Source organism: Aspergillus piperis (genome assembly GCF_003184755.1).
Source record: "Aspergillus piperis CBS 112811 unplaced genomic scaffold BO85scaffold_14, whole genome shotgun sequence".
Classification (NCBI taxonomy): Eukaryota; Fungi; Ascomycota; class Eurotiomycetes; order Eurotiales; family Aspergillaceae; genus Aspergillus; species Aspergillus piperis.
Genome location: NW_020291604.1, coordinates 272,974 through 294,397, shown reverse-complemented (window position 1 = coordinate 294,397; position 21,424 = coordinate 272,974). Strand labels below are relative to the sequence as shown.

Sequence of the window (21,424 nt, the reverse complement as noted above, 5' to 3'; positions counted from 1 at the left end):
TCAAAGAAATACCATATCTTCTGACAGCGTGACATCTAGAATAGGTATCCATACTTCCTTACTTCGAAAATCCGCTTCAAGCTCCATCACTATGTCCCTGACCTCCATGAAACAGGAATACAGGGCCCCTGGCTTCGGTGTTGTCCGTAAGCCCTCCTCCGTAAGCTCACGGGCTTCCTGGAGGTCTTTAAGGTCAGAATCCCGCAAAAAGCGAGAGATCAAACATTGAGATAGCTCAATGAGACACCGACTGCCCATGAATTCCGTAGGTAGTCTAAATTTATTTGCCTCTCTTGCCACTTCGATTGCCTGATTTAAATAGTTTGGCTTGTCAGGATAGCTTCGTGAAGCTGTCAGCAACAAACGAGACAACACAAGAAGCGCATTGGAGTAGTTTGGATGTTTTTTTGACATGCCGTTTGTGGCCTCCTGCGCAATCTCTACAGCCCTGAGTAAGTCATCTTCATTGGGTGTCTCCGCCCACCAGTATTTTTCGCCCAAATGGAGCGCCAAAGATTGGCAAAACATCTGTTTATCTGACTGGCCCAGATCAGGCGTGTGAATCAGGGCCTCCTCGGTATCTTGAATTGCCTGATCGATGTCGTCCTGGCGAGTACAAACAGCGCGCGCATGCAATGCCCTAGCTCGGTAAACGCTACCAATTGGTGTTACCTGCAACACTCCTTCGATAATATTCAAGGCAGTGTTGCAGGGTTCATTCCCGGTACTCTCATCGTGGAGATACTTCAAATAGTGCGCCCGGCTTAAATTAATAAGCAACTGACCGAGCTTGGGGTCTCCTTCTGGCGTCTGCTCTGCCACGTCGGCGATAATTTCCATCGCGCAAGTGAGATCAGCAAGTGAGCTGAACTTGATAAATCGCATTATTAGGCCTTCACACATGCTGCCGAGAGCTTCGGTCATGTTCGTACTCCCTAACTGTACCATGCTTTGAAAAAGCCTCGCCTCTACTTCGGACGGAAAGCTGGAGCAACAGAGCATGGACAATGTAACATCAAAAGATAGACCAAATTACTTCCCTTGAAGCCTTTGGAGCACTACAGTAAGGCTTTCGGGACTTCTTTCCTCTTTGGTTCTTATTTCACGCAGATGAACAAACCACTGACAGAACGCACATTCCCCAAGTGGAAAAGTGTCGCAATACCATTGTTGATGCTCAAGCTGCTCATAACGAGGCAGGTGGAAGAAATCCTCAACAGGAATTATCTCCGACCGCTGATTGAATGGGGCGGAGATATAACGCATGCAACTGTTCAGTATCGTTTCATGACAGGACACGGTGCTGATCGATTGTAGCCAGGCTGGTCTTTTGTCCTTCTTCGGTTTCACTTGACTTTCTTGTTCCGATGGAAGATAGTCTTTAACCGTTTGATGAATAAAGTAGATACGGTCATCATATGTCACCAGCAAGAAATGGCATCGTTCCAACATGTCTGCTTTGAATAGAATTGGGTTGAACTCGTCTCCAGGCTCAAAGGCCTCGTCATCCATACCAACCTTCAAGGCAATTTCCATTTCTTCCACGGTCAAAGGTCTCTGTGCGGCCAAGACAATCTCTAACATAGCTTTGACTGCTTCACGATCTGCTCCATCTATTGCGTCTAGTAGCTCGGTGTACGCGTCAAAGACTGACTCTGGAATATTCTCGAACTCTTTGACCCATGCCCTTACCGAGCTTGTCATACCCAGCTTCTTCTTATCCAGGATGTCAAAAAGTAATTTGACAAAAAGATACGTTCGATCACCTTCCACGCGTTTTGTGAGCTTCTCGCGGAGTTGACAGCAAACGGATTCATCTTCGATTTTCTGTTTCTCGATGAAGGCTTTCAGACGTTGACCGGCAACACACTGGATATCACTCGAAAGAAACTCCTGACACTGCTCATCTAGATAAGATTCAAAATGGAACTCATCACAGGTTTAAAGTCGTCGATGATGTCCCTTAGTGGACGGGCAGTGCAGAAGAGCTTCAAAGCGGGGCTATCGAAACTGTGCAAGTGCTGAAAGAATTTTCCCCTTGAGTCAGGCTCACTTTCATCCAAGGCATCGAGCAGAACAACGATACCATCCGGCTCAGCATTATCGAGTACCTTATGAAAAAGCTCTCGCAAAAAGCTGAAATTCGATCGTATGTCGCCCGGGTCCTTGTTACGAATATCATCCGCCACGTGGACTATCCAGTCCGGTCGATTCTGGAACAACTGATACATAATGTGGCAGAGAGCAACATTCATGTTATTTTGCTGACCACCGCGGTCCTTGAAAAAGAATGAACAAACCGCAGGTCCACCTGATTTCGAAAGTGACTCATGAAGAGACTTGGTCAGCACCGACTTTCCAGTACCGGGGTTGGCCACCACAAGCAGAGAACGAGTTGATCCAGATCGCCATTCTCGATATACCCTGTGTTCACGGAAGCCTTCGGTTGTTCCACTTGAAGGATTGCTGATAGCCTCGTAGTAGGCTTGATACGAATCAATATCCAGACGGGTTTTGTCGAGCCTAAACTTTGCGATTAGCTTTGACTGTTGCCTCAACGCAAATTGCCTGTTGAGTTCTGATGTCAAGCTGGTCTCCATTTGAGCTGAATTTGATCTGATGCCTTTGAGTGTGTCCAAAACTTGTGTCCTGAAATCAATTTCCATATGCTTTTGCACCTCGCTCTCAGCTTCTTGGATTTTGATCAGTCTATCCTCCGAGGATGAGCCCAGCCCCACGAAGGTCTTGGAAAGAGTTCTGAACTTGTGATGGCATTTTCGCAGAGTCAAGATCTGAAATTCAATGATGAGCCTGTATAGCTCTATGATTGCCTCTTTGAGAGGGGCCTTGGACTGCCGGAACTGCTGGGGAGACTGCCATATTTCAGATTTCAGAAGCTCGACTAAGTGCGCATACCACGGAAGCTTCGCGATAATATAAAGGAGGCCATCATGACTCGCATTTACTTGATCACTGTATTTGACAAGCTTTCGTTCTCTCAGTCCTCATGTTTGGAGCGATATCGATGATTCAGATTAACCTACCGGAGTCAATACTAAACAGACCATTGTCCAGGCAATAGAGGCAGGTGGGTAAACAGCCTTGTTGTTTCGTCGAAGGACTGATTAGACTCCTTGAGGGGAGTTGATGCTGATGCTTGACCGGTGTCATTCCCCAGTGACTCTTTGTGTTTGCTTTTGCTTTTCGCACTGAATCGTGATTTGAGACACGCGAGCCACTTGGATTGACCCATTATGGGCAATATGCTGGAAAGCGGACGATACAGGCGAGAAAGAATGAGGATGCACTTGGGCAGGAACGATCCATCACCGCGAGATTAAGTACAGGTGCGGTGCAATTTTTGTTTCTTTCAGCTAGCACTACGAACGATATCCCAGCGCGTATACCCTTGTCAATTTATGACGTGTTCCTGCTCGTGGATCCTTGGTGTGGTCTTTTGTGCGGCTGACTTGCATTCAACATGGCCAATCATGCCTTTTCCACGCCTTACTTGCAACCAGCCAGAGAGCACTCGATCGCATAATACTGCTCAAAACCATATGGCTGTTAGCCATTCAGCTCATCACTCAAGATAAGCACTCATCTTGAGCCCAATCTCATCAAACATTGCCGCGATGCTTCGGGTATGTGTATAGGCCAGCCTTTCTGGGTAAATACTACAGTCATCCGGGCTATTTGATGACTAAAGACAATGATACACATAATTTTGTTTCATGTCGCCGTATTCATCGTGGGATTCAAAAAGAAATCCTCCTGTTTCATAGCAGCCTTTTGTTTGATTGTGCGGTTTTTATCGACCTTGTCCGACTTCATCTCCTACATGGAGCTTTCATGAAGAAGCTCCGAGGCGGGGTAGCTACAGCGACAAGTGAATGGGCCGCGAAGTGATGCGTTTTCTTTCCGCCGAGTCGTGACCAATAATGGCGCTGATACGACTCAGTGTTTGTTGATCTTACCCCTATTGGTAACAATTCCTGCGCCCGATGCTGCACTAAGGTCAAGGGCTGTCCTTCGCTCCGTTCAGCTGCTTGCCGAACGCGCCGTCGGAGATAGTGAGCCTGCTAGTCATGCACCGATGCCAATCAAACATAAAGGCTATTACGACGCGGTAATCTCGCAAGAATAAACCGAATCATCTCTCCAAGTTTGGTCTTCCATGTATGTACGCGTAGGTAAAATATGCATAACGCGAAACTTCACAGACTACTGTGCGGCAGGGCTAGAATACTATATATTGCACACGTTCACGTATTAGTCCACGGGCTAGCACCTTGATCTGCGACTATTCTAAGCATCATAAGTATATCTTCTACAAAAGGGCTTAGCTGGTGACTTAATGAATACCCAGAACTGCATTAATAGGGTTTCAGATGCTCAGGAAAGAGCGATAATCACAATTTTCATCCACATTCTGACTGATGCAGACTTTTATCAGAGCCTGTGGCATGTCTTCGGTCTATAAAATAATAGGTGCCAATATTTCCAGATCATAGGGCCTCGAACTGTGCGGTAAACAGAGACATTCGTCCATGACATAGATTGATATCTAGGAATAGAGGGTGCCACTAGGCCCAAACGTCATGCAAAGATTGGCCCCTCGTGACGTCGTCTATGTCAGCGTCTAGTTTATGTTCTCTTCCGTAAGTGTACCTGCATTTTATGCAGACCCTTGTATTTTTATGGTTATTCTCGGGTACCTGACGACAGCGAGATCGTTATTCTGCATTTATAAACCCCGTACAACGAAATGTAGCCATCGTCAAAATAGCACCAAAGAAATTTAATACCCTCAAAGAAGCCGAATATGCTCATTCACATCCACCAAAACATCCTCAAAGCTCGCATAATGACCCGCCCAGCACGGATGAATTATTCCCTTCAACTGCACATCCGTGAGATCCGGAAACTCCTTCCCCTGAAATCGCTCCTCGATTTGCTTGTCTGTCATCCCTGGATAGGGATACTGACTGGTTACCAGATAATAAATAGCCGAGCCGAAATCCGAGATATCCTTCTTCACAGCCTGTGGCGTAGCATCGGTTGATCGAGTAAAATCTCCGACCTTCAGGTCCAGTAACTCGTCCACATAAAAGCTCACACAATCAACATCACCATGAGCTATCCCATTGTCGTGAATGAACTGCAATGCCTCCGCTGCTTGCTTCGCGAAGCGGAGAATCATAGGGGGTGGGATCCCATAATCAAACCCGTATGAATATCTCCGCAATGTACCGTTCTTTGCATATTCCAGGAGGATTCCGTGCTCTGTGGAGCCGTAGTACTTTAAGAGGGATGATGGTCGTGGGAGGGGTGAGCGCTCTAAGCGCTCATAGATCTCCTTCTCGTGAGCGCATTCGGCCCCTCTCTCGTCTGTGTTGTATGGGAATTTTATGACATGCTTGGTTTTGGCGTCTAGGGCTGCTATTCCGCTTTTCCCTTGCCCGATCATATCGTCTGCGTCGATACCGGGTGGAAATTGGAGGCCTCCCATTGTTACTGGTTCAGGGGTCGGATATACAACGTTGACTGAGCGTCGCTGGGTATTGGGGTGATATTCCCGGTGTTTCTGGTGTTTCCGGTGGGTGGAGAAGCTGCGGGTATAGATCTGGCTGGCCTTGGCGGTGGAGTTTATGAGGATTAAGGACAAGCGGGGGATCCGTGACGGCAATTTGTCAACATTGAAAGACAAATTCCATTGAAGGGAAAAAGATGAGAACCAAGCGGTCAATGGAAGTTAGATTCAACAGCGAAGGAGACAATAAATACATCGGAAAGCCACTGGAAGTGGCAAAAAGCAAGATGTTTCAGATATAGAAATCCCCAGCCACGGGGCGCAGCTGAGATCGATAGGGCGATGATCACGTTTGCCCGACAGACGCTAATGACATCAGTAATGACTCACAATTCGAGAAATTGTCTAGAATACTTCTAAATGTGGATGATTCTTTAGGCAGACGAGATAATTTAGAGGAGGATTATAAATCTGAAAAACTGACAGGATGATACTCGTTCTTTGCGCGTGTAGCCATGTGGCTGAACGGAAAAGTTTTCCGTATACTTCATCGCCCGTACTGCAGTATGGCAAACCCCACTGTTAATTACTAACCGGTGGCAGTCGTACTATATCCTAAGCTTTCACAGATAGTCAGGCAGTATTAGACTTATTCGGGAGCCAAGTCTGTTACAGTAGCCTTTTATTCAATCATGGCAGAGATGCTGGAAGCGAACAATATACCAAACATGTCGTGGTATGGGCTACCCGGCGAAAGCTAGGGGATACAGCTGCAAGGGGGTCAGAAATTAGTATAATGGTGTCAGACCGGAGCTGGAAAAACAGCTCAAACAATTTCAGAGAAATCCTGACTCTGACTGAGATTATACACGTGATTTAATAGTATTTCTGATACTGAACCATGTTTGTACATGATTAATAATATTATTAAAAAAATAAAAATAAAAATTCTTAATAATCCCTGATACCTTAAATATCCTAATAATCCCTAAAAAAACTCTAAAAATACTAAGAGGGTAGATATAATAGCTGATTTAGTTTAGAAAAACTGGGACGGGGTCAGAAAAACTCAGTCTAATACTAAGTCTATTTACACGTAATAAAGCTTATCTAGTGTCAAGAATTCTCTGAACCTGTCGCACTAATTTCTGACCCCCTCGCAACTGAGACCCTCGAAAGCTAAAAATGGACAGGGCCGCATTCGTGTTATGTCAGATAATGTGTTGGCAACTCGATGAGTGGCTGTAATGATGATCTGACAAGCATCCTTATGAGTTGTCTTTGCATCCTATAGCCCAAGGGGCGGTGATTAGCACGGCTGTCCCACCGTAATTTGGAACCGCACAGCTTCAAAATCCATGCCCTCCAGTAGCTCCGGATAATTTTCCATGAACTCCGATGTCAAACCCCATCCTTGGTGAAAACCTAAAAAATTCCTGACAAATTTGCAAGCCATCACGCTCATCACGCACAAGAATTCCCTTCCAAGGCCATTGCACTTTCATGCAGCAGCTCAAATAACGTGTCAATTTCATACAATTATATTTCTGCGAGCTCTGACCTGAATGCGAACGCAGCTGCGGCCAGGGAATAGCATCAAAGCCGACGGGATGGCCATGCTGCAGTTGAGCCATAGTTGGGTGCTGGAAGCTTGCGAGACGCGCAAGCGTCGCGGGACTCGGAAACACGCCATTTGCTGTAGTTATATGCTAACCAACCATGTGCGAGGCATTCCGCGTCTTGCGGTTGAATGGGGGGTGCCCGAATAATCCCCGGTGCTTCATGCGTAGAAGCATCACTAGTGCTTACGGGAAACGGGATCGTTGTTCGCGCCTGATCGGGATGTGGTCTGTGATCTCCATCTCCTGTAGCTAGTATGGCAGGTCTGCTCGGATAAATAACTTGGTCTATCGGCCTGACGCGCGAGCGTTGGCGGTATCTTTCCCTAGATGCATGTCTTCCTTCATCATCCCACTCGGCGAGTTAAATTTCGTGCCTGTAGTTAGAGAAACCTTGGTACTGAATGAGCTCAGTGAGCTGTCCGACTGAGCTGTTTATCTAGCTCGTCTGGCACCTTCAACCTAATTTCCGAGGCTGCCGTGTGTCCATGTCCGGTTGGTCGCAGTTGACGGGTAAATGTGGTGTGCTGATTCAGCGTCGCCGTTCCTCTCCATAACTAACTGGTCAACTGCTTATCTGCAGTCGGTAGCTGCTTAGCTGCTTAGCTGCTTAGTTGCTTTGTAGGTTTGAGGCTGAGTCCACCGGCATGATGCGGGGAATGGGGGCTTATATAAATATCGTAGGAGCCTATCTTACACCTCAGTCTCGAACCTGATCATCAATCGTTGACTACCACTAACATCCACCACCACCAGCATCATGTTGGACCCTCTTACACTAGCTATCGCCCCTTGCATATATCTCCTTTACTCGCTACTTAGCATAATACACACACTATATCTCCATCCCTTGCGACAGATTCCTGGACCTAAATCATGGATCATCCTACCACTTTTCCGACACATTTCAGCAGTCCGAGGGCAATTAGATGCTGACATACATCGCTTTCATGAGAAGTATGGCCCTGTGGTGCGCGTCACCCACAATGAAGTCTCTTTCATCACCACAGAAGCGTGGAACAAGATTTACGGACATGGCCACCGTGAACTACCAAAAGTAACCAGCTCCGCGGCCAACCCGAGGGACATAGTTAGCTCCAACGCAGCAGACCACAGTCGATTCCGCAAAGCGCTATCACACGCCTTTTCCCCCAAGGGCTTACAGGCCCAGGAGCCTCTCATCAATAGTTACGTCGCCAAATTAATCACCAGGTTAAGGGGTATCGCAGAGTCACAGCTCCCAGCCGATATGGTCAAGTGGTACAATCTGACCACCTTCGACATTATCGGTGATCTGGCTTTTGGAGAACCCTTTGGCGGTCTTGACAACTCTCAGTATCACTATTGGATTGCAATTGTCTTCCAGTTTATTAAGCTCTTACCCTTTCTCAAGTTAAGGGATGCATACCCCACAATCTTCAAGCTTCTAGCCCTCTTTATGCCAAAATCACTCTTGAATGCACGAAAGCGCCAACAGGCACACACTAGCATAACTGTCAAGAAGAGACTCGATAATGCATCGAAGTATGATCGCGGAGACTTTATGGATTCAATGTTGCGATATCACGATACAAAAGATGGTCTAACTGACGAAGAGATCGTGGCCAATGCGAATATTCTTATTATTGCTGGCAGTGAAACAACTGCCACACTGCTTTGCGGCATCACATACTGGCTGCTAAAGACCCCCGTCGCGCTTGAAAAAGTGACCACCGAAGTTCGGTCCATCATGAAGTCCGAGACCGATATTACCGCCGGCCTCGTAGCTACGAAGCTTCCCTACCTTCAAGCCTGTATCGATGAAGCGTTTCGCATGTATCCTCCGGTTCCGACCGGGCTCACTCGCATGACTGTTGAGCCGACCCTCATCTCGGGCTATGAAATTCCATCCGGCGTGAGTAAACCAGAATGCCTTCAAAAATCCATCAAAAATGATTAAAGATTACTAAGTTCCTCGCATACAGACCAAAGTCTACGTGCATCCGCTCGCTGCTTACAAGTCAGCTAGTAACTTCTATGCACCTGAACATTATCTTCCCGAGCGGTGGCTACCAGAAGCAAAAACAGACCCATCTTCACCATTCTTCTCTGATAACAGAGAAGTGCTCCAACCATTTTCTACTGGGCCGCGGAACTGCATCGGGAGGAACCTGGCTCTTGCTGAAGTGCGACTCATTCTTTCCCGTTTGTTGTGGAACTTTGATCTGGAGCTTAATGAGGAAAGTAGACAATGGTCGGATCAGAAGACATTTACTTTGTGGGAGAAGCCTGCGCTGATGTGCAAGTTGTCCTTGAGGAATTAGAATATGGGAGGGCACTGTTTGGTCCGGAATTCATCTATCGCCCTTATTCAATGATCTACTTCATTTACTGCATTAACGATTCTGCACAAACTAAGACTTGCTAAGCCCGAGTTGCTGAGCTTACCCGTGCGGTACAGCTTATCCGCAGCTTGGGGCATTTTTGCGTATGGTGTACTGTGATCTGGCCTGCGGAGGTAGAGATGTCAAGACAATCTGTTCCTAACTCCTTCAGGGATTCATCTGATATGGCCTCTAGGACTTTAGGACGGTGCATGCCAGGTCCGACAGGGTGCCATTCCAAAGCCATCGAGAGACCGCGTTCTTTCCATTGCTTCGTGTTACCTGGATGCACTGTCCAACCGAACATCTAGGCAAATTTCTAACGGATATGGCTATGGGCAAGGTAGACGGGAAACTCGAGGGCACGGGAGTATTCAAACTAGGCAGTGGCTGGGTAGTACAGAATATAGGTTTACGACGGATATCAGGACTATGATTATGAAATGACTAGTTCTTCTGATCCTCCAGGTATGATAAGTATATTAGAAACTCGGCCGCCGTTACCAGGTTATTTGGGCTTTTACAGACCCACGAGAAAACCCGAGGCCTGAAAATACACTTGATTCAACTATCTTGGTATATTTATATATTCCTTTTCAATCTTGTTAGAAAAGGCTATTCTATAATCCTTATAAATATTATAAAATAATGAAATAAATCAGTCTTAAATAATAGTTATAACGAGAAGAAATTAATTGAAGATAACTATCTCCATGGCGTTATATTACGACCTAATTCCGAATATAAGGTTCCTGGGCAAGTTATTTTTATTGTTGCTAGTAAGTAGGTCCAATGAATCAGCGCTATAAGTACCGATGATCTGCGATTCACATATATTTCTCCGGATCACAGCGTTGCTTTATAGCCGGAGTTTGAGGGTCTAATTGTGAACTCGGCACAATACTGTCAATCTGTCACCATGTATTAGATTACATGTATATGCCTAGTCTTTGGCACATTCGGCCGCCTACACTGTCTATAAACCCTTTCTCCCCCAGCATGCTTGCCTTTCTGTGTAGCTATTCTGATCCCATTCTCCCAAATAGTACCGAGTTTTGATTGATCACACAACCTTCATAAACGTATGACTTTGTGCGATTCGCAGAGCAACAAAGAATGCAATGCCCACGAAGATCACAAGTACCGCAAAGACCTGCATCCAGCGATAGTTGGTTCCTTGGATCAAAGCCCCACCAATCGGGTTACCTGTTAGACAGGCAAAGGCCGAGACGAAGTAGATCATGCCCACTCGGACACCAATTTCCCGGATGTCTGAGATCTTCGCAATACAGGCAGGGAGTAGAGAAATGAATGAGCCAGAACCCCATCCAAATACAATACTAAATGCCATAGTCGTTCCAGGGGCATCAATAAACCAAAGTACAAATATTGATACAATGACAATTGCGACATTAAGAATGATCGTATTGAAGCAGCCGTATCGGTCTCCGATGAATCCACACCCGACGCGGGCTAAAACACTGTTCACTGTTAGCGTTTTCGGTCACAAGCCAAGGGGGCTTTGATTATATACCTCGCGGCATTTAGTGCGATAAGCTGATAATTCGAGAAGACCAGCGACATTCCCAGACGCTCTGCATAGACGACGATGTAGTTGATGGGAATGAATACACCCCAGAAAGTAAAGTAGGCAGCTAATGCCAGCAGGACGAATTTGACCTCCCTAAAGGGGCGCACGAAGGACCGCAAAGACACTGGTGTCGGCTGATGCTTGAGATTCGAGGTCGTGGCGATGCTAGCGAACAAGAGGAGGATAAGAAACGTCAATGCGATAGCACGGATTGTCCAACCGAAGCTCAGTCCGTCGGCTATCAGGTAGTCGAACATTATTCTGAAGAATACCAGTATTAGCAATTGCAAACTCTCAATGAGTGATGAATTTCCGGTACGTGTAGCAAGAAGAACATACGGTAAGATAACGCCGCCCAGCGATGAGCCGCTAGCCACAATACCAATAGCGAGAGCCTTCCTTCGTTTGAAGTAGGTACTAACTGCGTTCATTCCAGAATAAAATAGCGAGCAGGCACCAATTCCGGATAGAATACTCTGTGAGAGGAACATTTGGTAATATTCAGTGCTCAAGCTAAGGAACACCAGGCCCAGAATATGAGCGCAGGCGCCTAATATCACAGCGTAACGGGGCCCATAGTTGTCAAATATCTTTCCAAACACAGGAGCGAGGACAATCAACATAAAAAGATTAGCTGAAGGAATCCAAGACACCGCAGAGGAGGAATATGAGGAGAGCTGGTGCTCTGAATAATAGGCTTGGAAAACGCCAATGCTGCTAGTCCAGCCAAAGGAACAAAAGTTGCAACACCAGGCACCCGCAACTGCTAACCAAGCTCTGCGTCCTCCTTCCGGATAGGTATATGCCAGAGGGGCTGGCGATGCATCGGACAAAGGGGAGTCAACCGGCTGGGGCCCGAGAATTGTTGGTCCACGGCCACGATCTTCGTCATCCGGGCCTTTTTCCATTTTGAGATTGAAGGAGGCAGATCCACAGGGTTGGAAGAGGAGGAAAAGACCGAAGTTACTGTGGTGTAGTTGTTACAGCCGCCAGTTTGATAAACTGGAGTGTCTAGAGGAAGAAGAGCACATATATTACGCGATTATAAAGTATCTAGAGTCCCTAGTTTTAGGAGCAGACAGCGTCAGTGCTGACGGAAAGTGTATAGTTAGTGAAATATCGAATGTATGCGTGACCAAAATAGAGCCGCCCAGTAAAGCAGGTGCCCGGTTACCGATCACTGCTTGATAATCAGGGCCTCCGATCTGAGGATCGGCCGGCGGACCGGCAAGTGGATCGGCAAGTGCTCAGACCGTCTCCCGTCAACACCGTCTCCACTTGACAGATCACCGCAAACCGTAAAATCCACTAGTCGAAGCTCTTGAGATCATCCTCGGGTGCAAATGGCCGGTCACCACAAGAATTATTGAATGCTTATCATTTATCTAAGGATACAATCCATTTTTTACTCCAGCCTATCCAGCAAGCTGCCAAGTCCTCCCGTATTTACTTGCTTAAAGAATCTGTACGAAGATCCAAGACTGAAACAAAGCGTTTCAAAAATGCTTAAATCCATTGCCTAGTTGTCTATATGTCGCCCAATGCCAGTCAAGTCTCATGCATCATTCCCGGCTAGAGCCTCCGACTCGAGGGGATCACTTCTGGATATTTCCCATACCCAAATTCGACATAAATTACTCTCGACACACAGTAGGTAAAGGCCCCAAGAGAAACCATCAAAGCAATAACGGAGGATAGCAACAATGTAGATGGCACATTGAAAGTAAGGAGTGATGTCCCAAATGGTGGGAAATAAATCCAAGTACTGCCAATATTGGCATGACGAATCACAAGCCGCAGGCACAAGGCCAAGAAGGCCGTACTAGGTACGGCCATTGCAAGGCGCCACGATACCTGAGAGGGCGTTGCTGCGGCATTGTTGTCCATTTGGAATAGAGCACTCTTTGTCTCTTGATCATTTCTGTGTTGGTAATCTTTGACTCTGCCAACAGCGAGACTAGAGAGTGTATCTTGTGCCTCGTCGGAATGCCCCGCCTGAACAAAGTGCTCTGTCGCGTCGGTGCCAATTACATCCAGCACAAGGTCTTTTCCTCCGGGATGCTCATCCAAGTAGCTGCTCACATCGTAGACTGCATATTTGCATATTGATTATATTAGTATTCGATTTGCTCGCAAGGTTGTTGTGGAATGCGGGAATGAAGACACATGTTTACTCTTACCTTTTCCATGTATGATAATGAGTGATCTTGCTGCACCCTGCTCCTTTACTTCGGCGGAGGAATAGGATCGCATGTTAAATCTGGTAGATATGAAATGCCTGTCGTATATCGCAGGTTGGCAGATTGTAGACGTTATACAATGCGAGGGACGAGAGAACAGTATGATATGCTCTGGTCCTATTTGCCCTTTATCCCCTCTCGAGTCTACACCATACTTGATCTGTATGATATAACACAACTGCCGTATATGCGAACCGAGTTAACATAAAAAAGCTCATGGTGCCAGCTTGCATGCAGTAGCTGAAGCTAGCAAGGATCCTTCGCCCCGCTCACTAAAGGTCACGGGCGTCCCTTCCATGCAAGCCCAAGGGCTTTATACGACAATTCCCCATGACTTCTTCAGAGATTTATTCAACCGCTCACCAATAAACTATTATTATAGAGCCTGTCGAGCTTAGCTATGTTCGAAACTTTCATAGGGTGGTGTTTACACTCTGGCAGATTTCAGACATGGTTAGTGCCGAAAGCCGAACTGATATATTGGGTTTCAGATGGCCCTTGTTAGTCTGACGCCCCTTAACAGTAAGTGCTAGGGCCAAAGCACTCTATTTATTTTATTAAGCTGACAATGTCGCGGCTTGGCGTCATCCGCTAAGGAAGGTCAGATTGTGCGATCTGATCCTTCGCCCTCCACATGTCAGCTACGATTCGACCGTATATTCCTGAGTCTCAAGTGCAGACCACTCATCTTTCGCTTATCATAGGGATCAAAGTGGCCTCTACAGTAATCTGAAAGAAATGAGTGCCGCCACTCTAGCCGATTCTGCCACACAATTCATGTGTTCTCATAATCCGCTCCGGGTCCAAGATAAGCGATGGAGCATCATCGGGAATTGACCGATATTGCACACATATATACAGATTGGCTGCGACGAATAGTATTTGATGGCAGTTCAAATCATCGATTGCCGGACTCCCCGAATCCCCAGTCTTTGAAAACCACGCAATGGCAGAAAAGCAGTTCTATCTCCGCGGACAATACGATTCGGCTGTATGCATGATCGAAGTGGGAAGCAAGCTTGACATACATGCCATACGAAAGAAGGTCGCATCCCAATTCGCAATTATAGAGCCAAAAGGTATGCAAATGACACTGCCCCCCACGACAGCAATTGATGTCACTAATCAAGCTTTCTCAAGGAATATCGTTTCATCTCGATGGGGAGAACCTCAGCTCCACGGAAGATATTCTCGCAGTAAATCAGCCAATAGGTATCTTAGTGGATGGCGAAACAGTCCATGATGTTCCGGGACCCAAGGGGCTTCCTCTACTTGGGAGTCACTGTGAGGTATACCCCGACCATATTGGCAATCATCAACGCCTTTTCGAACTTTACGGGCCGATCTTCCAGACAACAGTCATGGGTCGGGTAGTTTACCACACTAATGACCCAGTCCTAACTGCCCATGCGTTCGCCGAAACTGAGTTCTTCACTAAAGACATCAATCACGCGCATCCTTTATACGGGGTGAAAAGCGCACGCAGGAATCTTTCTCACCAACACGGCCACCAAGGAATGGAAAGAGGGACATAAGTTCATTGTACCCGCATTTAGTCCTAAGGCAATCGCAGCCTATACCCCACGCATGGAAGAGGTTGTACGGCATTCCTTTCCAATATTCGACGAGCTCGATCAGGCGAACCAAGCATGGAATGCGTACAGCTTCATGCTGAAACTATCGTCGCAACTTGTGGGGAAGCTTATCATTGGGGCTGATTTTAGGCACTTTGAAAGGGTCGATTCTCCTATTCATGACATCCCTAAGGCTATTGTCAAGCTTTTAGGGTTGAACAAGAAAGCCACATCATGGGGAGATTGGTATACATGGTTACCTTTCGGTGATCCAAAACGGTTGCGAGATACGTGGCATTTAGTGGGGTCTCTGGTCGGGGAGTCTGTCAAGAAGGCTCCCATTGGGGAAGGGCATGTCTCCATCCAGGAGGCGGGCTTGAAAACTCAGAGTTTAGCAGGTATTTAAGCCTTGCTAGAACTGCATACTCTCTGTCTAATAAGCTCCCACAGACTACCTTGTTCGTGCTAGAGATAGCAAAGGCAACAAGTTGAGCGATGAAAGCCGAAACCCAGCGCTCATTGTGGCACTAACGGCAGGATTCGTAACGACGAGTTCTCTACTTTCCTGGCTGATCTACGGTCTGGTAACGTATCCAGGGGTCCAGGAAAAGCTCTTGCAAGAGCTAATCGACAATAACATGACGGAGACTTCAGAAATGACTGGCGAATTTATAGGAAACCTATCCTATCTGGATAAGTTCGTCAAGGAAACCCAGCGACGTCATACTACATCTTTCCAACCCGCTAGAACGGCACGCAAAGATGTTATCCTTCCTGGAGGGTATCGAGTTCCCAAAGACAGCGTGGTTATCTCAGAAATCCACCATCTTCACAACAATCCGGCCATATGGGGCAATCCGACTCAATTTTCCACAGATAGATGGGATACCGAGAGGGTCAAGAATCGACACCGCGGAGCCTATATCCCATTTGCGATGGGACCTCGCATATGCGTAGCGACAAACTTCGTTGCTCGCGAGGTAAAAGTCTTTATCGCCATGCTTGTGTACCGGTATGAATTCTTCAGAGAAGGCAATGATCCGATCGAATATGATTCCATGTTCCAAACTGTCAAGCCAAGCAATCTCTATGTGCGGGCCCGGAGAAGGTCGCACGATTGAGTACCGGGCTGGCATGCCTAGAGGTTTTTGTTTATTTACTATATGTCTGTTAATTATTACTTATAAATACAAACAATGTTTAAAGTCGTATCATTTGTTCCACGTCAATACTTTCTGTCTTATTATACCTCCAAGGGCGGAGATGTATGATAGCCAAGTATGTCATGATCCTGATCTATATGGTGCAATGAGAAGCTAATATGAGGTTGCAGCAAATAGCGCTATCATAGCCACAATTTTAGGGCCGAGAGACGATTTCATTGGTCTGATGAGACTGTGGATCATCATAAACATTATAGGCGTTTGTCTTAGCGGGAACTTTCTCTATCAGGAGCATCTGATTGATGGGCAATTTACTCTGCTGTCCGCCTGAATCACATTCCGCCGCTCATCCTGCGGCTCTAATTTCCAGGGTTTCCCAGGCATCAGCCGAGAAGTCCAGGAACGATTTACCACACCAGGGGTTCAGCTATATAAATATACAAAGCGTGAGACGCTTCCAGTAAGCGCTAAATCCTGCGACGTGGCAAAGATAAGGTGCTTGTACTATTCCCCGCTTGTGGATGTCCATTTCTCCCTACCGCACCGACTCAACTCTGAGAAACAAACATCAGCGCACGGCAGATTTCGCGCATTTCCCTCACCAATCTGGACCCCGCGCCTGCTTTTTCTATTGGCATACAATTTGAAATGCTTCAATCTCTCTCGTGTCGCGAGTTTCAAGCCTGCGCTTTCACTTCCATCGCCTTTAAGGATCGAGAAGAGCTTCAGTCCAATGGGGCGCTACTACTACCAAGCGAGGATTTACGCGGCCTTCTTCTGCAGTCATATCTGCGATGGGTACATCCTCTCGTCCCTGTTCTAGAGATACTATTTGTCTTTCGTAGGCTGCTCGAACATGATGACCGTCAATTCCCCCACCCACTTCTGTATCAAGCCGTCCTCTATGCGGGGAGCTCATACGTGGATCCCCTAGAACTACAGGCAGCGGGTCACCCAAGCCGAGATACTATTGGGAGGGTTATACGCGAAAGGGCGAGAGTGAGTGCATGCATCCCCAGAACCTCTCCTCTCAAGTAACATAACTGACTAGCGCAGATGTTATACAATCTCTCGATCGAGCGCAATCCGATTGTCATGACCCAAGCACTCATCTTGCTGAGTATCCGAGAAAACCTGTCCGAAGCTAGTCTTTCCGAATCCCGATATTGGATTCGCCATGCTCTTTCTGTCGCGATCGGCGCAGGTCTACTGGACCCAACAGATGAGCCAGTCAACCAAAACACAGAGTACCTTTGCACGATCTCATCTTCGCTCCGTGAGCGACTAGTATGGTCGTTATACACCGCTGATCTCACAATCTCCCTGGCTCTGGATGCTCCATTCCAAATAAAACGACCACCTAGTCTCGATTGTCAGTTTGTCCCCGACGTGTTTGCAGTATTCGATCGAGCCAGAATCAACGCTACTTTTTGTCCAACAAGCGAAGGTCCAGCAAGTGAAAGCATTTCAGAGCCACCATACCACGCCAAGCTATGCGGTATCCTCATCGAACGGTCAAAACTTATCCGCTGCATGTACCGCCTTCTCTACACAGTCGACCTGGACCGTCAAACGCGTGATGCACTGGACGATGGTATGAAGCCAGCTATTCTGCTATGGAAAATGCAGCATCTAGACCCAGCCCTAGTCACGAGCGTCGAAACAAGACTCAAACGATGGTTGGAAAACCTACCTGCCTCTGTTCGCTACTCAGCTCAATGGACCTTGATCGAGCATCCACGACAATCTAAAGAGTTTACGCTGTGTGTCCATCGTGGCGCACTATACATACTGTATCTGACATATCTACTGGCCCTCTACAATGGCAAGATGGCACGGACACCGACATATTCTGAAAATCTCGTCCGTCGTGCCCGCCAGGTGGCTGCTGAAATCATGCAGACCTGGGCCGGCCTGGCAGAGACACAAGCGATCGATTTTCTACCGAGCTATTGTTTTCTCTCGTTGCACCTTGCTCGTGAAGTCTATACGCAGCATTCAATGGGCTGCAATAATACGGAGGATTGGTATGCAATGTGGGCTATTAGATCGTGTGACACATTCCTGGCTCAGGGGTTCCATAGAACTGGGGTCGTTTAGCATTGGCAAATTCTCAACATAGCCTGTTGTTAACCACACGGATTCTTTGCTGCAATTTCTTGAAAGGGATTGAAATTAACTTTGTATTTTAATGGAGACAAAGTCCACTATCGCAACGATAGCCTTCTTCAGGCTACAAGTTAGCCGTTAGGGTTTACTGTGCAGAGTGTATCCGACAGCCCACATCCCGAGATCCCCACAACCCGACACTGCTCTCATCCTTCCGACAGTCTCAGTCACATACAGCATCCACAAAGAGATCATTTAGCTTAACGAGTAAAAAGCAAGTGAGCTTTACATTTCAGCGAGCTGTATGGTCTATTACCCTGTCCCGAAAACTCGGCACATCGCCATAACGGCGACCACGACCACGACCGTCCCAGACCCCCAACCCTAAAGCTTCCCCTCACCCTTCTCATCCGGCCGTCTAATCCTCTGAAAATCCCCCGTATGGTACAAAACCTCCGGCTCCAGCACCTGAATCCGCCACTGCCCATCCACCTTAACATAAGTCTGCTGCATCCAGCTTCTTCCATCCGACGTCTCGTCGATCTTGCGCTTCACCGGAGATGTCTCTTCCTGACTGTCAACCCACCGCCCGTGGCTTGCAAGTTGCTGCCATTGTACGACGATCTTTTCCTCCGATGCGAACTTGAAGTATGGTGCTCCGAGGAGATGCTGCGTCGCCAGAGCCTTGTTCCCAAGGTTTTTTGGGTTCAGCCATGTCTCGACGAAGTGGTCGGCTTCGTAGGTCTCGCGGGTGACGTGGGGAAGGACTTTGTTGTAGTCGACTATCACGGAGGGGGCGAGGGCGGCGCGGAGGCGGGTTTTGTCCTGGGTTTGATGGATGTTAGTTTATAGATAGTTCTATGCTATTGCGATTGAAGTCCTTATGGGATCCGGTGTTCACCTTCCGATCATACCCATCGGCGAATGTGCGCGCACATTGGCAGACGGCGATGTAGTCCTGGAAGGTCAGGGTGGAGGGAATGTATATCTCAAATGTCATTTTCTCGATTGGAATCAGATGAGATTGACCGTGGAAATTGCAGGGTTATGGTATTCTATTTTCTGTCGAGGTGGCATGAGGAAGGCTTTTAATTCGCATAAGAATAAGCCGATGTCTACGTCGGGCGTTGGGCGGGGAAGAGGCGGGGAAGAGGCTGGGCTTGCAGCTGAGCTCTCCCTTCCGTTAATCTGCTTATTTCAATTCTAATTTCATCGCTATCGGGTATCCCTGCGTTTTATGCATTCATAGATTATAAATGTCTTCCTACCCAGTGGCTTAGTAAGTCTATATCAGTTTAGCCAGCGTTACTCGACCCATATCTATCATTGTACAACGGCATTGTAGTTTCCAAGTACATAGGGCGGGCAATGTTAAGCTCCCCGTCGTAGTATGTGGGGTACATCGGTGGATGGAGGAGGACCGAGCACTAGCGCAGCGTTCTTTTGTCCGGAAGCCACTTGTATCATCCATATCGATCGTCTGCGATCTGCATTCTCAGAAGAGAACTTTGTTTAAGGATCATTTGCCTTACACAAGTTATGAATCAAAAGAAAGAAAAGGAAAGAGAGTAGAAAGCAAAAGCACAAACACAGGGAGAGAACAAACAGCCTCTAGTTCTCACCACTTCAATAAATATAGGGCATGTATATACAACAATACTCGCCCTGCACCTCTCGAGCTCCATATTACACGAAGTACCCAGCTTTCCCAATATAGAGATGATATTTGCAGAACCCATGATGTTGGAAGCTTGGACACGTACAGAAGTACTAGCTTAGAACGTTAACAATTGAGTTCCGTGAAGAAAGAAGAGGAAAGCTAAGAAGAACCAGGAAGGCTTCAGGAAGATGGTCGTTGGCCTTCGCCGTGGGTGGTTTCCACTCTGGGCAGGAACGAAGTTCTTTCCCAACTTGGGGAGTTTTCATGGGACCAGAGAAGAGGCTAGAAAAGGAGCATTGAGTCTTCTAACATGACAAAGCGATTTGGCCTGGGTACTTGGCTAACATAGATTTAGAGCTAGCGATGGAATAGATAGTACATAGATTCCGAGTAGCACCACATTGCCCAACGGTATCGTCTTCCTATCAAATATGACCTGTTTCGCGGCGTAGGGTCACTCTCTTGATCAGAGCTTTCACGGAATAGTCAACGGACCTCCCCTGTGCTCGCCGTAGCTTCGACACGATCGTATATAGATTCCATCGTGTTAGTAAAAGTAGCCTTTTTCCATTTCGGATCATCAATATCTGTCCCTGCCCCAAGGTCTAACCATTTAGTAATTGTCACTGCTGTCCCATCCTCCCCACAGTCTCGGAGGACGATCTGAAACTCCACACCACAATGCGAGCATCGCATAATCTCTGTGAGTGGTGCCTCCTTCCAGCAAAGGTTTCGTTGCCGATTTGCAGGTCGAATCTTATCTTGAATACTCTTGTGGCCCACTCTCAACCAGTTGCAAATAAACCAGTTGTGGAGTACTGAAAGAACAACGTCGAGACCCCTGTCGGAGAAGACCTGTAGATCATGGACGAGAACCCACTGTTGTATTTGCAGGACTAGCGATGGTCTTTGGCGAGCTCCAGCAGGTGTACAGACGCGTCCTTCCACTGATAATAAAGTTGTTCTTGCTGGTTGTCGAGGGTAATCAACCACCTCGGTGAAAGCCAAGGACTCCGCGTTGATCCCGTATCGGCCGCCGGAATGGTGATTTTGTAAGACAGCCACCAGGTGGCAGTGACGGAAGTCATAAAGGGTGGTCATACAGTGAACAGCTAGCAGCCATCTAATCGACGGTTGTGGACATTTTCTGTGCCAAACTCCCAGGTCCGGGCACCGATGACGGAAACCCATGGAGCGTGCGGGATGGAGGACGTCAGTGATACGATGCAACTTGGCGCAGTAGTGGCAGCAGAACATTTTGGGGAGGTCTCGGGTCAGTCTTGTGAGGACTAAAAGTGTTAAGGACTTGTCTTGGGGTGGCTTGATGTCGTAAAAACTTGTTGTGAAAAGATTTTGTGTTCGGCTGCATAGGCAGAGGCAGATAATGTCAGCGGTTGTCAGAAGGTTACCGATATGGAGTAATAGTTCGCGAGGTAGCAGTTCCAGGCTGGAAAGCCGCTTTTCGCGCGAGTATCGTGGGAACAGACTAAAGACCCAGTCTATTATGGGCATCTTGAAGGCGAAGTTTGGTAGTATGAAGAAGGTGGGACTGGGAAATGTGTGGGTGTGACA

At 47.3% G+C, this 21,424-nt stretch overlaps 9 protein-coding genes across 9 annotated transcripts; 3 read left to right on the top strand and 6 right to left on the bottom strand.

The window, feature by feature from the left end:
- Positions 1-3,253, bottom strand: BO85DRAFT_440088 (uncharacterized protein; the record flags this gene model as incomplete). Its single annotated transcript, XM_025658753.1, has 4 exons — positions 1-985; positions 1,121-1,907; positions 2,054-2,973; positions 3,066-3,253. The coding sequence occupies 4 exons, from the start codon at positions 3,251-3,253 to the stop codon at positions 1-3; spliced, it is 2,880 nt and encodes a 959-aa protein (XP_025513716.1).
- Positions 3,254-4,810: 1,557 nt separating this feature from the next.
- Positions 4,811-5,512, bottom strand: BO85DRAFT_498132 (uncharacterized protein; the record flags this gene model as incomplete). The annotated part of the gene is made up of 1 exon (XM_025664023.1): positions 4,811-5,512. One exon carries the CDS (start codon positions 5,510-5,512, stop codon positions 4,811-4,813), a length of 702 nt encoding a protein of 233 aa, XP_025513715.1.
- A 2,376-nt stretch (positions 5,513-7,888) lies between these two features.
- Positions 7,889-9,526, top strand: BO85DRAFT_400878 (cytochrome P450). Its single transcript, XM_025657142.1, has 2 exons — positions 7,889-9,046; positions 9,117-9,526. The coding sequence occupies exons 1-2, from the start codon at positions 7,913-7,915 to the stop codon at positions 9,453-9,455; spliced, it is 1,473 nt and encodes a 490-aa protein (XP_025513714.1). The 5' UTR covers positions 7,889-7,912; the 3' UTR covers positions 9,456-9,526.
- A 1,052-nt stretch (positions 9,527-10,578) lies between these two features.
- BO85DRAFT_498128 (monocarboxylate transporter 4) lies at positions 10,579-12,165 on the bottom strand (the record flags this gene model as incomplete). Its single annotated transcript, XM_025664022.1, has 3 exons — positions 11,446-12,165; positions 11,050-11,367; positions 10,579-10,996 (listed from the first exon to the last, which is right to left on the bottom strand). The coding sequence occupies exons 1-3, from the start codon at positions 12,012-12,014 to the stop codon at positions 10,579-10,581; spliced, it is 1,305 nt and encodes a 434-aa protein (XP_025513713.1). The 5' UTR covers positions 12,015-12,165.
- A 387-nt stretch (positions 12,166-12,552) lies between these two features.
- BO85DRAFT_440084 (cytochrome b5-like heme/steroid binding domain-containing protein) lies at positions 12,553-13,359 on the bottom strand (the record flags this gene model as incomplete). Its single annotated transcript, XM_025658752.1, has 3 exons — positions 12,553-12,587; positions 12,756-13,196; positions 13,287-13,359. 3 exons carry the CDS (start codon positions 13,357-13,359, stop codon positions 12,553-12,555), a joined length of 549 nt encoding a protein of 182 aa, XP_025513712.1.
- A 933-nt stretch (positions 13,360-14,292) lies between these two features.
- Positions 14,293-16,041, top strand: BO85DRAFT_498122 (cytochrome P450; the record flags this gene model as incomplete). The annotated part of the gene is made up of 4 exons (XM_025664021.1): positions 14,293-14,425; positions 14,487-14,815; positions 14,862-15,318; positions 15,371-16,041. 4 exons carry the CDS (start codon positions 14,293-14,295, stop codon positions 16,039-16,041), a joined length of 1,590 nt encoding a protein of 529 aa, XP_025513711.1.
- A 690-nt stretch (positions 16,042-16,731) lies between these two features.
- Positions 16,732-18,183, top strand: BO85DRAFT_440082 (fungal specific transcription factor domain-containing protein; the record flags this gene model as incomplete). Its single annotated transcript, XM_025658751.1, has 2 exons — positions 16,732-17,082; positions 17,140-18,183. 2 exons carry the CDS (start codon positions 16,732-16,734, stop codon positions 18,181-18,183), a joined length of 1,395 nt encoding a protein of 464 aa, XP_025513710.1.
- A 146-nt stretch (positions 18,184-18,329) lies between these two features.
- On the bottom strand, positions 18,330-19,345 carry arp1 (scytalone dehydratase arp1). The gene is made up of 2 exons (XM_025657141.1): positions 19,094-19,345; positions 18,330-19,017 (listed from the first exon to the last, which is right to left on the bottom strand). Exons 1-2 carry the CDS (start codon positions 19,190-19,192, stop codon positions 18,577-18,579), a joined length of 540 nt encoding a protein of 179 aa, XP_025513709.1. The 5' UTR covers positions 19,193-19,345; the 3' UTR covers positions 18,330-18,576.
- An 847-nt stretch (positions 19,346-20,192) lies between these two features.
- Positions 20,193-21,364, bottom strand: BO85DRAFT_470117 (uncharacterized protein; the record flags this gene model as incomplete). The annotated part of the gene is made up of 2 exons (XM_025662373.1): positions 20,193-20,288; positions 20,348-21,364. 2 exons carry the CDS (start codon positions 21,362-21,364, stop codon positions 20,193-20,195), a joined length of 1,113 nt encoding a protein of 370 aa, XP_025513708.1.
- Between the last annotated feature and the right edge of the window lie 60 nt (positions 21,365-21,424).

Coding starts and splice junctions, on each gene's coding strand:
- arp1 (XM_025657141.1), bottom strand. CDS start 19,192: ATGACATTTGAGATATACATTCCCTCCACCCTGACCTTCCAGGACTAC. Junction 19,018..19,093: donor CCGATGGGTATGATCGGAAG/GTGAACACCGGA, acceptor CATCAAACCCAG/GACAAAACCCGCCTCCGCGC.
- BO85DRAFT_400878 (XM_025657142.1), top strand. CDS start 7,913: ATGTTGGACCCTCTTACACTAGCTATCGCCCCTTGCATATATCTCCTT. Junction 9,047..9,116: donor GCTATGAAATTCCATCCGGC/GTGAGTAAACCA, acceptor CCTCGCATACAG/ACCAAAGTCTACGTGCATCC.